Source organism: Pongo pygmaeus, chromosome 10 (assembly GCF_028885625.2).
Source record: "Pongo pygmaeus isolate AG05252 chromosome 10, NHGRI_mPonPyg2-v2.0_pri, whole genome shotgun sequence".
Lineage (NCBI taxonomy): Eukaryota > Metazoa > Chordata > Mammalia > Primates > Hominidae > Pongo > Pongo pygmaeus.
This window is the reverse complement of record NC_072383.2, coordinates 108,608,740-108,622,004: the sequence shown is the minus strand read 5'-3', so window position 1 is coordinate 108,622,004 and position 13,265 is coordinate 108,608,740. Positions and strand designations below refer to the sequence as shown.

Sequence of the window (13,265 nt, the reverse complement as noted above, 5' to 3'; positions counted from 1 at the left end):
TAATCTTTTGTATTTTGTTTTTGTTTTGTTTTGTTTTGTTTTTGAGACAGAGTCTTGCTCTGTGGCCCAGGCTGGAGTGCAGTGGCGCAGTCTTGGCTCACTGCAAGCTCCGCCTCCTGGGTTCATGCCATTCTCCTGCCTCAGCCTCCTGAGTAGCTGGGACGACAGGCGCCCGCCACCACACCCGGCTAATTTTTTTGTATCTTTAGTAGAGACGGGGTTTCACCACGTTGGCCAGGCTGGTCTTGAACTCCTGACCTCGTGATCCGCCTGTCTCAGCTTCCCAAAGTGCTGGGACTACAGGTGTGAGCCACTGCGCCCAGCCGTGGTGGATTAACTTTTGATGTGCTGCTGGATTTGGTTTGCTAATATTTTGTTGACAGTTTTTAAAAAAATCTGTGTTCATCATGGATTTTGGCCTGAAGTTTTCCTTTTTTGTTGTGTCTCTGCCAGGTTTTGGTATCAGGCTGATGTTGGCTTCACAGAATGAGTTAGGGAGGAGCCTCTCCTCTTTGATTATTTGGAATAATTTCAGTAGGATGTTCTTCTTTGTCTGGTAGAATTCGGCTGTGAATCTCTTGAACTGGGGAGACGAAGGTTGCAGTGAGCTGAGATCATGCCACAGCACTCCAGCCTAAACGACAGAGTCTCACTCTGTTGCCCAGGCTGGAATGTCGTGGCACAATCATGGCTGACTGCACCCTCAACCTCCCCAGTCTCAAATGATTCTCCCACCTCAGCCTCTCAAGTGGCTGGGATCACAGGCATGTACCACCAAGCCTGGCTAATTTGTGTGTGTGTGTGTGTGTGTTTTGTTTTTGTTTTTTTTAGATGAAGTCTCGCTCTGTCACCCAGGCTGGAGTGCAGTGGCACGATCTCGGCTCACTGCAACTTCCACCTCCTGAATTTAAGCGATTCTCCTGCCTCAGCCTCCTGAGTAGCTTGGATTACAGGTGCCCGCCACCATGCCCGGCTAATTTTTTTTGTATTTTTAGTAGAGACAGGGTTTCACCATGTTGGCCAGGCTGGTCTTGAACTCCTGACCTCAAGTGATCTGCCTGCCTCGGCCTCCCAAAGTACTGGGATTATAGGCATGAGCCACCGCGCCCGGCCAATTTTTGTCTTTTTTGGAGAGATGGGGTTTCACCATGTTGTCCAGACTGGTCTCAAATTCTTGGGCTTAAGTAGTCTGCCTGCCTTGGCCTCCCAAAGTGCTGGGATTACAGGCGTGAGCCACCACATCTGGCCTTTTTTTTTTTCCCCCTTTTTTAATCCCCAGCAGAATCTGGCTGAAGAATTCAGAATTTGAAATTTTGCATAGAAATGCATATACTAGCTACTTCCATTGATTAATAAGACTTGGTATGTGTTGGGTTTTTTTTTTTTCCCTTACCAAAGATTTAAAAAATTAGGCACAGTGGCAAATGCCTGTAATACTAGCTACTTGGGAGGCTGAGGTGGAAGGGTTGCTTGAGCCAAGGGGTTCAGTTCTGCCTGGGCAACATAACGAGACCCTGTGTTTAAAAAACAAAAAAAAACTATTTGAAAAATTAAACAAGACTTAGAAATAGATGTTAGAGTAGATTTCTTCATTCCTGTGATAAGGGTTACTGCATCTTGGACAATTCTAGGTTAGATTTGAAGGAAGGCAGCTCATCTCCTGAATGTATAAGAGCTTTTCTGCAGTAGTACAGAATTCGGTATATCACGGGCCTTTTCCTACCCTGAAAGACTTTATTACAGCATATTATACAGGCCAAGAATAATGTAGTAGAGAGGGTATTGTATAAGGCAGGATCCTGTAGCTTACACAGTGTAGAATTTGAAGTCCTAAAGCCCTAATTACAGTAACAACTAATAATAATAACTGTTATTATAGCATTTGTATTCTTTGAGCACTTTATTATATCACTAAATCCTTATGATAACCCTGTGAATAGGGCCGGGCATGGTAGCTCATGCCTGTAATCCCAACACTTTGGGAGGCCAAGGTGGGAGGATCACTTCAGCTCGTAAGTTCAAGACCAGCCTGGGCAACATAGTGAGACCTCATCTGTATTGAAAAATAAAAAATTAGCAGGGCATGGTGGCCGGCGCCTGTAGTCCCAGCTGTTTGGGAGGCTGAGGTGGAAGGATTGCTTGAGCCCAGGATACTGAGGCTGCAGTGAGCCATGATCACTCCACTGCACTCCAGCCTGGATGACAGAGCAAGCAAGACCCTTTATAAAAAGAAAAATGCCACCTTTTTTAATTTTTTTTTTTTTTTTTTGAGACAGGGTCTCGCTCTGTCACCCAGGCTGGAGTGCAGTGGCATGATCACAGCTCACTGCAGCCTCCACTGCCCAGGCTCAGGTGATCTTCCCACCTCAGCCTCCTTAGTAGCTGGGACTACAGGTGCGCATGCCACCACACCCAACTAATTTTTGTATTTTTTGTGGAGCCAGAGTCTTGCTACGTTGCCCAGGCTGGTCTCAAACCCCTGGGCTCAAGTGATCCTCCCACCTCAGCCCCCCAAAGTGCTGGGATTACAGGCATGAGCCACTGCATCTGGCCATTGTTGACATTTTTGAGATGAGGAAAGTAAGGTTCAGATTGCTTAAAGCCCTTTCTCCAGGCCACACAGCTTGAAGTGGGTATAGTTTGAAATTCAGGTCTGTCATACGTCAGCCACGCACAGTCACCTCTTCACACAGTCCTGCCTCTCACTCAGGTTCTGGTTGTGCCACTTCTTAGACAAGTCATGCATTTGGGCAAGTCAGCCTTCACAGCCCTAGTTTCCTTATCAGTAAAGTGGCCTGACCCCACCTTACAGCCCAGGGACAGTTGTGACTGGCAAAGGAGAGACTGGTCCATGCACTTTACCGAGACAAATAAAGATTATGCCTTACTGATGTAACATATATTAAAATGGTCTATCAGCTGCCCTAGGACATCATTCTTTACACCTCTAACCACGATTCCTTTTTTGTTTCTGCGTTTTTCAGCAACTCCATTCGAGCGTGAGAACAGGGAATCTTGAAACCTGTTTGAGACTGTTATCTTTAGGAGCACAAGCCAACTTCTTTCATCCTGTAAGAAAACATGAATTGCTTCAGATATTGAAACTAAGTGAGTTGTGTTCATGTAGCCTTTATTTAATGTGCTCTTTTGTCTGCTTTTTATTAATGATTCTTAGGAAAAAGGAAACACCCCACTCCATGTTGCCTCCAAAGCAGGGCAGATTTTACAGGCTGAATTATTGGCAGTATATGGAGCAGACCCAGGCACGCAGGATTCTAGTGGGAAAACTCCCGTTGATTATGCAAGGTAAGAGACCTAGATTCTCGCTCCTTCTCTCTGGGATTTTTTTGTTGGGTATGATTCCTTGTTAAGTAGCTAAGTTGTATATGTTAATATTTAACCCCTTTAAAGATGTACGTTATTTTGTTTTACAGATGAAGACATTTCAAATGCATATAAGCTCAGCCTGGCAAAGTTGAGGAAGGCTAGAATCATGAACCAGTGTGCTAAGCTTCCAGTCTTTTACTTGATCCTTTATAACACAGTGATGTTTGAGCTGTAGTCAGATTCCAAATCAAGTATCAAGAATTACAGAATGTACTCTTCTATTTTTTAATACTCTTAGTTATTGCTTGAACTTAAAAGCAAATATATACATAGATATGTGATTAAACAAGTATAGTAAAAAGTTAATTGTAAGGTTTGGGTAGTAGACATCTAAGTGCTCACTCTAGGCCAGGCATGGTGGCTCACACCTGTAATCCCAGCACTTTGAGGGTCCAAGGCGGATGGGTTACTTGAGGCCAGAAGTTCGAGATCAGCCTGGACAACATGCTGAAACCCTGTCTCTACTGAAAATACAAAAAAAAAAAATTGGCTGGGCATGGTGGCAGGCAACTGTAATCCCACTACCTAGGAGGCTGAGGCAGGAGGATCACTTGAACCTGGGAGGCAGAGGTTGCTGTGAGCCGAGATCATGCCACTGCACTCCAGTCTGGGTAACAGGGCAAGACTGTCTCAAAAAAAAAAAAAAGTGCTCACTGAAAAATTCTTTAAATTTTTCTTTATTAATAAAGTCCTTGAAAAATAAATCTGTAGGTTAGTCTTGAATATCATTTAAATGGCCAAAGATCAATCATCTTTCTTTCTTTTTCCAAAGTACTTTTATTAACTGTGAAGCACAATACTCTGCTCCACAGAGGATAAAATGGGCGAATAACAAAACTGCCTTCCCAGATTTACTCTCTTGGAAAAGATGATTCATAAATGCCTGAAAGAGTTCAAGGAGGCAAGACCATATGGGATTCATTGCCAAAATAGATAATTGGTCTTAAAAAGCATATATAGGGTTTCTTCATTGTGGTCCAAATCATTTAAGAAATTTCTTCAGCTGGTCTTGAAGAATGGGTTGGATTTGAATGTGTGAAGGAGGAGCTGAAGCATTCCAGGTAAGAGGAAAGGCAGGAGTCAAGATTAGGAGGCAGGGAGGGACAAAGTGTGTTCAGCACAGCAGGAGACCTGACTGGAAAGAACAGAGTGGGTCTGGGAATAACAGCAGGAGTACAGTATTGCACAGTGCTTCATTATTTCACAGAGCACTAAAAAAGAAAAGAGCTCAGCCAATTAAATTATGGTGTATCATCAATTGTAGGATACTTCCTGATTTCACAGATACTAAAAAATGAAAGAATAAGATGTGCCTCTCACAAATCAAAGCTGTGTGGTAGGTTGGAGGGTGTTGTGAGTGCCTTGAATGGTGGGGAGAGAAGCTGGCTGAAACTATCAGGTTGGTGCAAAAGTAATTGCAGTTTTTGCCATTATTTTTAAGGACAAAAACCACAAAATATACTTGATCTTGGACGAGAGCCCTGGGTAAATGATACTTATTATCACTTACCTTGGAATTTTCGCACTTGCACCTTGCATATAATAATCTCAATATATTTTGTATCCTTGTCACTGAAAGGATTCTAAGCAGCCTAAGTGTTTATTTTATGGATGTTGAAAGGTAAACTTAATATTTTCTGTTGTGCAGATTGAAGATAAGGAGGCAGAAGTAGCTGTAGGCGTGAGCTGTGCGTTAGGTTGGCCTGTCTCTCGCTGACTTGAAGCCTTTGAAGTGGTTACTAGACTCTCATCCAGAGTCAGACTGGCTGCATCAGCATCACCTAGGGGAAGGACCTTCTTCAACATATTGGCCCCTGGCCCCATCCTGTCCCCATTGATTCAGAATTTCCAAGGGTGGGGCCTGCACATGGTATATTTCTAGAAATGCGCTAGTTAATTTTTGAGAACCTCTACCCTAAACCATTGATTAATTTCATTTTTTTACCTCATTAAATTAAGTCATTTTTTATCCTTCCCTCTCATAAGTCTTTGAATTTCTTACTAAATATTCTATTTTTTGCCTTAATAAGGGAAAGGGGATAGTTCAGATGGTGAAAACAGTTTATAAAAGTGGGATGCAAAGTAGACTTCAGAAATCTACCTCCCACAAGAAGGTTAATGATTCTCAAAAGTTTTGTGTGATAAACTGCTCAGGTGTCTCAGGAGACGTCTTTGTACTTCTCCATTTTAAAGCCAGTGAATAGTGAGCAATATAAATGGTACTTTGTTTTCTCTTGGTAGGCAAGGAGGGCACCATGAGCTGGCAGAGCGCCTTGTGGAAATACAGTATGAGCTAACGGACAGACTAGCCTTCTATCTCTGTGGCAGGAAACCAGGTGAGTGGATGGAGAACGACCGTTTCACATCTCCAGTTGGGAAGGTTCTAGAAAAACAAGTTGGGACACTATTTGTTATTACTTCCTCTGCTTTAACATATCACTGAGAAAGCTGTACATATGGGTTTTAATTTGAAAGGATAACTACAGAATTGTCAGTTACATGTAAAAGATATAAAGTTGGACAAATCTTAGATTTTTCATTTTTAATAGCTCTAGAGAAATGACTATTTCAAGAATCAGATTGAATAATCAAAGCAAAATTGAATGGGTACCACAGTTCTTGAACATGGTGGGACTACGAATGTAGGAGCAAAGCAATAACCTTTGTAGTTATTTGAAAAATTCTTCCTAAGGAATGGAAAAAAAGTCCGGAAGTAAACTTTGCCAAAGCCAACTTGGCTATTTGTGATAGGGAACAGGGGTCAGCAAACCATGGTTTGTAGCCCAAATCTAGCCAGCTACTTGTTTTATTAAACAAAGTTTTGTATCGTGCCACTGCACTTCAGCCTGGGTGACAGAATCAGACTCTGTCTCAAAATAAATAAATAAATAAATAAATAAAGCTTCTGCCGGGTGCAATGGATTGTGCCTGTAATCCTAGCACTTTGGGAGGCCAAGGCAGGAAGACTGCTTGCGCCTAGGAATTCGAGACTAGCCTGGGCAAGAGGGGTGAGACTCCGTCTCCACAAAAAAGTTTTTTTAAAAATCAGCCAGGCATGGTGGTGCGTGCCTGTAGTCCCAGGTACTTGGGAGGCTGGGACTTGAGCCCAGGAATTCAAGGTGACAGTGAGCTATGATTGTGCCACTGCACTCCAGCCTGGGTGCAGTGACAAAGCAAGACCCCCATCTCTCTAAAAAATAAATGAATAAAGTTTTATTGCAAGAAAGCCACGCCCAATTATTTATACCTTGTGTATGGCTGCTTTCACATAACAACAGCAGAGTTGAATAGGTTAAGTCGTTGCAACAGGCCAGATGGCCACAAAGCCTAAAATATTTACTATTTGGCCCTTTACAGAAAATATTGGCCAACCCCTGATGTACAACATTCACATACATGTATGCAGTGGTTCTCCATCCTGGTTGTACGATAGAGTTAAGAGCCTCTAGTGTAGTTTCAGTTCTGGGTGAGATGGAGTAAGCACACCCCACCGTGTCTCCTGCAAAATAGAACTAACAGACCTGGACCAAATGCTTGGAGTAGCTAGCTAAAGACTCTGAAAAGTAAATCCTGGTTGGTGGATTAGGGAACTCAAAGTGTCATCAGCTGGTGGTGAGTGTCCTCTTTGTCTTACTTCTGATAGGACTTCAATGACAGCCTGAAACCTGGAAGTACAAAATGAGTGCAAAAAAGCCTTTTTCTGTGGGGTGCCGTGGCTCACGCCTGTAATCCCAGCATTTTGGGAGGCTGAGGTGAGCGGATCACGAGGTCAGGAGATCCAGATCATCCTGGCCAACATGGTGAAACCCCATCTCTACTAAAAATACAAAAAAATTAGCTGGGCGTGGTGGCAGGCACCTATAGTCCCAGCTACTCGGGAGGCTGAGGCAGAATTGCTTGAACCTAGGAGGCAGAGATTGCAGTGAGCCAAGATTGTGCCACTGCACTCCAGCCTGGGTGACAGAATGAGACTCCATCTCAAAAAAAAAAAAAAAAAAAGCCTTTTTCTGGTTAAAGAGCAGGAAATGGGACTTCTACAGGACAGAGAGGAAGGGGATTCCCCTGGGGTTTTTTCCTCCTCCTCCCTTTTTCTGATCTCTCCCATCCAGCCCCTAGGCAAGCCTGTGGCTGCAATAGCAGCAGCAGCAGTGGCAGCACAGGTTCCTAAATCTCTGAGCAAGGGAATGAGGGGGGATCCTGATTGCTTTTCTTTTTCTCTCTATTCTCTCACCATCTGCCCAGGAGGCAGAACCTCACCTGGTCAGTTGCCTGCTAAGACAAAAATATTAACATTTTTGCATAAAGTTTAAAGAAGACCCAGAGTCTCATAACATAACATTCACAATGTCCAGGATACCATCCATAATGACTTGACATATGAGTAATTCTCATGTACTTGCCAGGGAAGGCAGCCAACAGATGCCAACCCCAAGATGACACAAATGTTGGAGTTATCAGACAGATTTTAAAGCAGCTAGTAAGACCATGCTATAAGAAGTAAAAGCAAACATTCTTGAAACAAACAGGAATATAGAAAGTCCCATCAGAGAAATAGAAGATACAGAAGAGAACCAAATAGGAATATTAGAACTGAAAAATACAAACACTAAAAATAGAAAACTCACTGGATGGGCTTAATAGAAGAATAGAGATGACAAAGAGAGTCAACGAATTGAAAACAGATCACTAGAAATTATCTGGTTTAAGCAACAGAGAAGGAAAAAGAGTAGGAAGAAAAAATTGAACAGTCTCAGGGACCTGTGGGAAAATACTAAAATGTCTGACATTTATGTCACTGGATTCCCAATAAGAGATGAGAAAGAGTGGTGTGTGCAGAAAACGTATTTGAAGAAATATTGGCAAAAAAACCCCTCTAAATTTGGGACAGGCTCAATGGCTCACACCTGTAATCCTAGCACTTTGGGAGGCCGAGGTAGGCAGATGGTTTGAGGTTGGGAGTTTGAGACCAGCCTGGCCAACATGGTGAAACCCCATCTCTACTAAAAATACAAAAATTAGCTGGGCATGTTGGTGCGCACCTGTAATCCCAGCTACTCAGGCGGCTGAGGCACAAGAATCACTTGAACCTGGGAGGTAGAGATTGCAGTGAGTCCAGATTGCGCCACTGCACTCCAACCTGGGCAACAGAGCGAAACTCTGTCTCAAAAAAAACAAAAAAAAAACCTCTAAATTTGGCGAAAGATGTAAACTTACAGATTCAAGAAACTTAGAAAATTCCAAAGAAGATAAACTCAAATCCACAGTTGAGACACATCAAAATCAAACTGTTGAAAACTAAAGTTGAAGAAAACATCTTGAAAGCAGCCAGGAAAAAGTGACACATAACATATATAGAAAAACAGTGATTTGAATGATTGTGGATTTCTTATCAGAAACCATAGAGATGAGAAGGAAATGAAATAATACTTTGTTTTGTTTGTTTGTTTGTTTGAGATGGAGTCTCTCTCTGTTGCCCAGGCTGGAGTGCAGTGGTGCAATCTTGGCTCACTAACCTCCGCCTCCCAGGTTCAAGCGATTTTCTTGCCTCAGCCTCCTGAGTAACTGGGATTACACATGCCTGCCACCATGCCCGGCTAATTTTTGCATATTTAGTAGAGATAGGGTTTCACCATGTTGGCCAGGTTGGTCTCAAACTCCCGACCTCGTGATCCGCCCACCTCGGCCTCCCAAAGGGCTGGGACTGCAGGCATGAGCCACCTCACCCGGCCGGAATAATACTTTTATTATTATTATTATTTTGAGACAGGGTCTCACTCCATCGCCTAGGCTGGAGTGCAGTGGCGTGATCTCGATTCACTGAAACCTCAACCTCTTGAGCTCAAGTGATCCTCCCACCTCAGCATCCACAGTAGCTGGGACTACAGCTGTGTGCCACTGTGCCCAGACAACTTTTGTATTTTTTGTAGAGATGGGGTTTCACCATGTTGCCCAGGCTGGTCTTGAATTCCTGAGCTCAAGTAATCCACCCACCTGGGCCTCCCAATGTGATAGGATTACAGGCATGAGCCACTGCTCCTTTTTTATTATTATTATTTTTTCTCATCTTCTTTGTGATGGTAGAAACAATACTTTTAAAATGCTAAAAGAAAAGAGCTGTCAACCCAGAACTCTATATCCAATGAAAATAACCTTTGGAATGAAGGCAAAATAAGGACATTCTAACAGGAAAAAAAAGAATTATTATTTACTTTAATAGAAATGCTAGAGAAAGTTCTTTGGGTGGAAGGGAAATGATGCCAGAGGGAATCTTGGAACTTTAGGAATGAAAGAAAAACAACAGAAATGTTAAAGATCTGGCAGAGTAAGACCCTGTCTCAAGAAACAAACAAAAAGTTGAAATTGTCATACATATCTTAAAGCTATAACATTGTCAGCCAGGTGCAGTAGCTCAAGCCTGTAATCCCAGCACTTTGGCAGGCCGAGGGAGGCGGATCACCTGAGGTCAGGAGTTTGAGACCAGCTTGGCCAACATGGTGAAACCCTGTCTCTACTAAAACTACAAAAATTAACCGGGATGGTGGCACATGCCTGTAAACCCAGCTACTCAGGAGGCTGAGGCAGGAGAACCACTTGAACCTAGGAGGCAAAGGTTACAGTGAGCCGAGATTGTGCCACTGCACTCCCGCCTGGGCGACAGGGAGACTCCATCTCAAAAAAAAAAAAAAAAACAAAACTCCGGGCACGGTGGCTCACACCTGTAATCCCAGCACTTTGGGAGGCCGAGGTGGGTGGATCACGAGGTCAGGAGATCAAAACCATCAAAACACGGTGAAACCCCGTCTCTACTACAAATACAAAAAATTAGCCGGGCGTGGTGGCAGGCACCTGTAGTCCCAGCTACTCGGGAGGCTGAGGCAGGAGGATGGCATGAACCCGGAAGGCGGAGCTTGCAGTGAGCCGAGATTGCGCCACTGCACTCCAACCTGGGCGACATAGTGAGACTCCATCTCAAAAAAAAAAAAAAAAAAAAAAATTGTCTAGTAGGGTTTTCAGCATATATCAGTGTAATACATTTGACAACTATAATATAGAAGGGGGTAGGGTAAAAAATATAATGGTAAGATTTCTGCCTTCTACTGGAAATGTAAAATAGGATTTCTAAGTAGACTGAAAAGTTGGGGGGGGGTGTGTGTGTGTGTGTGTGTGTGTGTGTGTGTGTGTGTGTGTGTGTGTGTGTGTGTGTGTGTGTGTGTGTGTGTGTGTGTGTGTGTGTGTGTGTGTGTGTGTGTGTGTGTGTGTGTGTGTGTGTGTGTGTGTGTGTGTGTGTGTGTGTGTGTGTGTGTGTGTGTGTGTGTGTGTGTGTGTGTAGTAATTTCTACCATAACCACTGAAAAAAGACTACAAGCCAGGCACGGTGGCTCACGCCTGTAATCCCAGCACTTTGGGAGGCTGAGGTGGGCAGATCATGAGGTCAAGAGATTGAGACCATCCTGGCCAACATGGTGAAACCCCGTCTCTTCTAAAAATACAAAAATTAGCTAGACATGGTGGTGCGCGCCTGTAGCCTCAGCTACTTGGGAGGCTGAGGCAGGAAAATCGCTTGAACCCAGGAGGCAGAGGTTGCAGTGAGCCGAGATCATGCCACTCCACTCCAGCCTGGGTGACAGAGTGAGACTCCATCTAAAAAAAAAAAAAAAAAAAAAAAAAAGACTTTACAAAGATATGTGATCAAAAATGCTAGAGGTAAATGAAAATGGAGTATTAAAAATTACTCAAATCATCAAAAGATATTTTGTTTCAAAATATTCAAAAGAGAGGAGGGGGGAGAACAAAAAACTAAGGACCAAATAGAAAATAAATAATAACATCATAGACTTAAATCCATACATATCAATAATTACATTAAATGTTAATGACCCAAACACACATATCAATAATTACATTAAATGTTAATGACCCAAACACATCAATGAAAAGCAGAGATTGTCAGAATGGATTAAAAAACAAAAGGGGCTGGGAGCTGCAGCTCACACCTGTAATCCCAACACTTCAGGGAGCCTGAAGCAATTATCCTAATCGCTTAAGCATAGGAGTTTGAGACCAGCCCGAGCAGCAGAGCAAGATCCTTTCACTACAAAAAATTTTATAGAAAGCAGCCAGGCATAGTGGTGCATGCCCATAGTCTCAGCTACTCAGGAGGGGCTGAGGTGGGAGGATCACTTGAGCTCAGGAGGTCAAGGCTGCAGTGAGCGCTGATCATGCCACTGCTCTCCAGCCTGGAGAACAGAGCAAGACCCTGCCTCAAGAAACAAACAAAAAACCATAAGGCCTAATATATACTGTCTATAAGAAACCCATTTTAAATATAACAATATAGGTAATAAGTTAAAAGCCAAAAGTATAAAAAGATATACCATGCAAAGGCTCAGGAAAAGAAAGCTAGGGTGGCTATATTAATATCAGACAAAGTAGACTTCAGAGGAAGGAATATTAGCACGGATAGAGAGGGACATAATATTATCATAAATGAGTCAATTCATCAAGAAGGCATAATAGTTCTAAATGTGTACACATCCAGCAACAGACCTTCAAAATGTATGAAGCAAACTTTGATAGAACTAAAAGGAGAGAAGGTCAAATCTACAATTATTGTTGGAGACTCTACACTCATCTTTTAGTAATAGATAGAACTAGTAGATAGAAAATCATTAAGGATATAGAACTAAACCAGACCAAAACCCAGCTAGATCTAGTTGATGTTTATAGACTCTTCTACCTGACAACATTAGAATATACATTCTTTTCAAGTACATATTGAACATTCACCCAGATAGACCATATCCTGGGTCATAAGACAAACCTTAGCAAATCTAAAAGAATTAAAATTGTATAAAGTATATTTTCAGACCATAATAGTATTAAGCTACAGATAGGTAATACAAATAAAACTGGAGAACACCCAAGTGCTTGAAGTTGAACAACATGCTGCTTTTTTTTGGAGACAGAGCCTCACGCTGTTGCCCAGGCTGGAGTGCAGTGGTGCAATCTCGGCTCACTGCAACCTCTACCTCTTGGGTTCAAGCAATTCTTCTGTCTCAGCCTCCCTAGTACTGGGATTACAGGCGCGTGCCACCACACCCAGCTAATTTTTGTATTTTTAGTAGAGATAGGGTTTCACCATGTTGACCAGGCTGGTCTCGGACTCCTGGCCTCAGGTGATCCACCCACCTTAGCCTCCCACAGTGCTGAGATTACAGGTGTGAGCTACCGTGCCCAGCCCTGAACAACACACTTCTAACTAATCCATGGATCTAAGAGGAAGTCTTAAGGGAAAAATTATTTTCCACTGAATGAAAATGAAAATGCAGCATATCAGAATTTCTGGAATGCAGCCAAAGCAATGCTTAGAGGAAACTTTATAGTATTTAAATTCTTACCTTAGAAAAGAAGAAAGGTCTCAAATCATTCTCATCATTATTTTTTGAGACAGTGTCTTGCTCTGTCACCCACGCTGGAATGCAGTGGTGCAATCTTGGCTCACTGCAACCTCCCTCTCCCGGGTTCAAGTGATTCTCCTGCCTCAGCCTCCTGAGGAACTGGGATTACAGGCATGCAGCACCATGCCTGGCACATTTTTGTATTTTTAGTAGAGATGGAGTTTCACCATGTTGGCCAGGCTGGTCTCTAACTCCCCACCTCAAATGATCTGCCTGCCTCAGCCTCTCAAAGTGCTGGGATTACAGGTGTGAGCCACCGCGCCTAGCCTCAAATTATTAATCTAAGCTCCTCCCTTAAGAAACTTTAAAAAAAAAAGAGCAAAATAAACCTCAACCAAACAGAAGCCAGCAAATAGTAAAGAGCAGAAATCAATGAAACTGAAAGAAGGAAACAGTAGCAAAAAATCAATGAAACTGAAA

General features: G+C 42.8%; 1 protein-coding gene across 23 annotated transcripts in view; it reads left to right on the top strand.

Annotated features, from left to right (window-relative positions):
• Positions 1 to 13,265, top strand: part of GIT2 (GIT ArfGAP 2) — a 66,778-nt gene that overhangs the window by 9,632 nt on the left and 43,881 nt on the right. For all 23 annotated transcript variants that reach the window (XM_054443851.2, XM_063646722.1, XM_054443862.2 and 20 more), the window contains exons 5-7: positions 2,985 to 3,071; positions 3,176 to 3,306; positions 5,629 to 5,723. In XM_054443851.2, the coding sequence (XP_054299826.1) occupies positions 2,985 to 3,071; positions 3,176 to 3,306; positions 5,629 to 5,723 (313 nt within the window). The remainder of the gene's footprint in view (positions 1 to 2,984; positions 3,072 to 3,175; positions 3,307 to 5,628; positions 5,724 to 13,265) is intronic.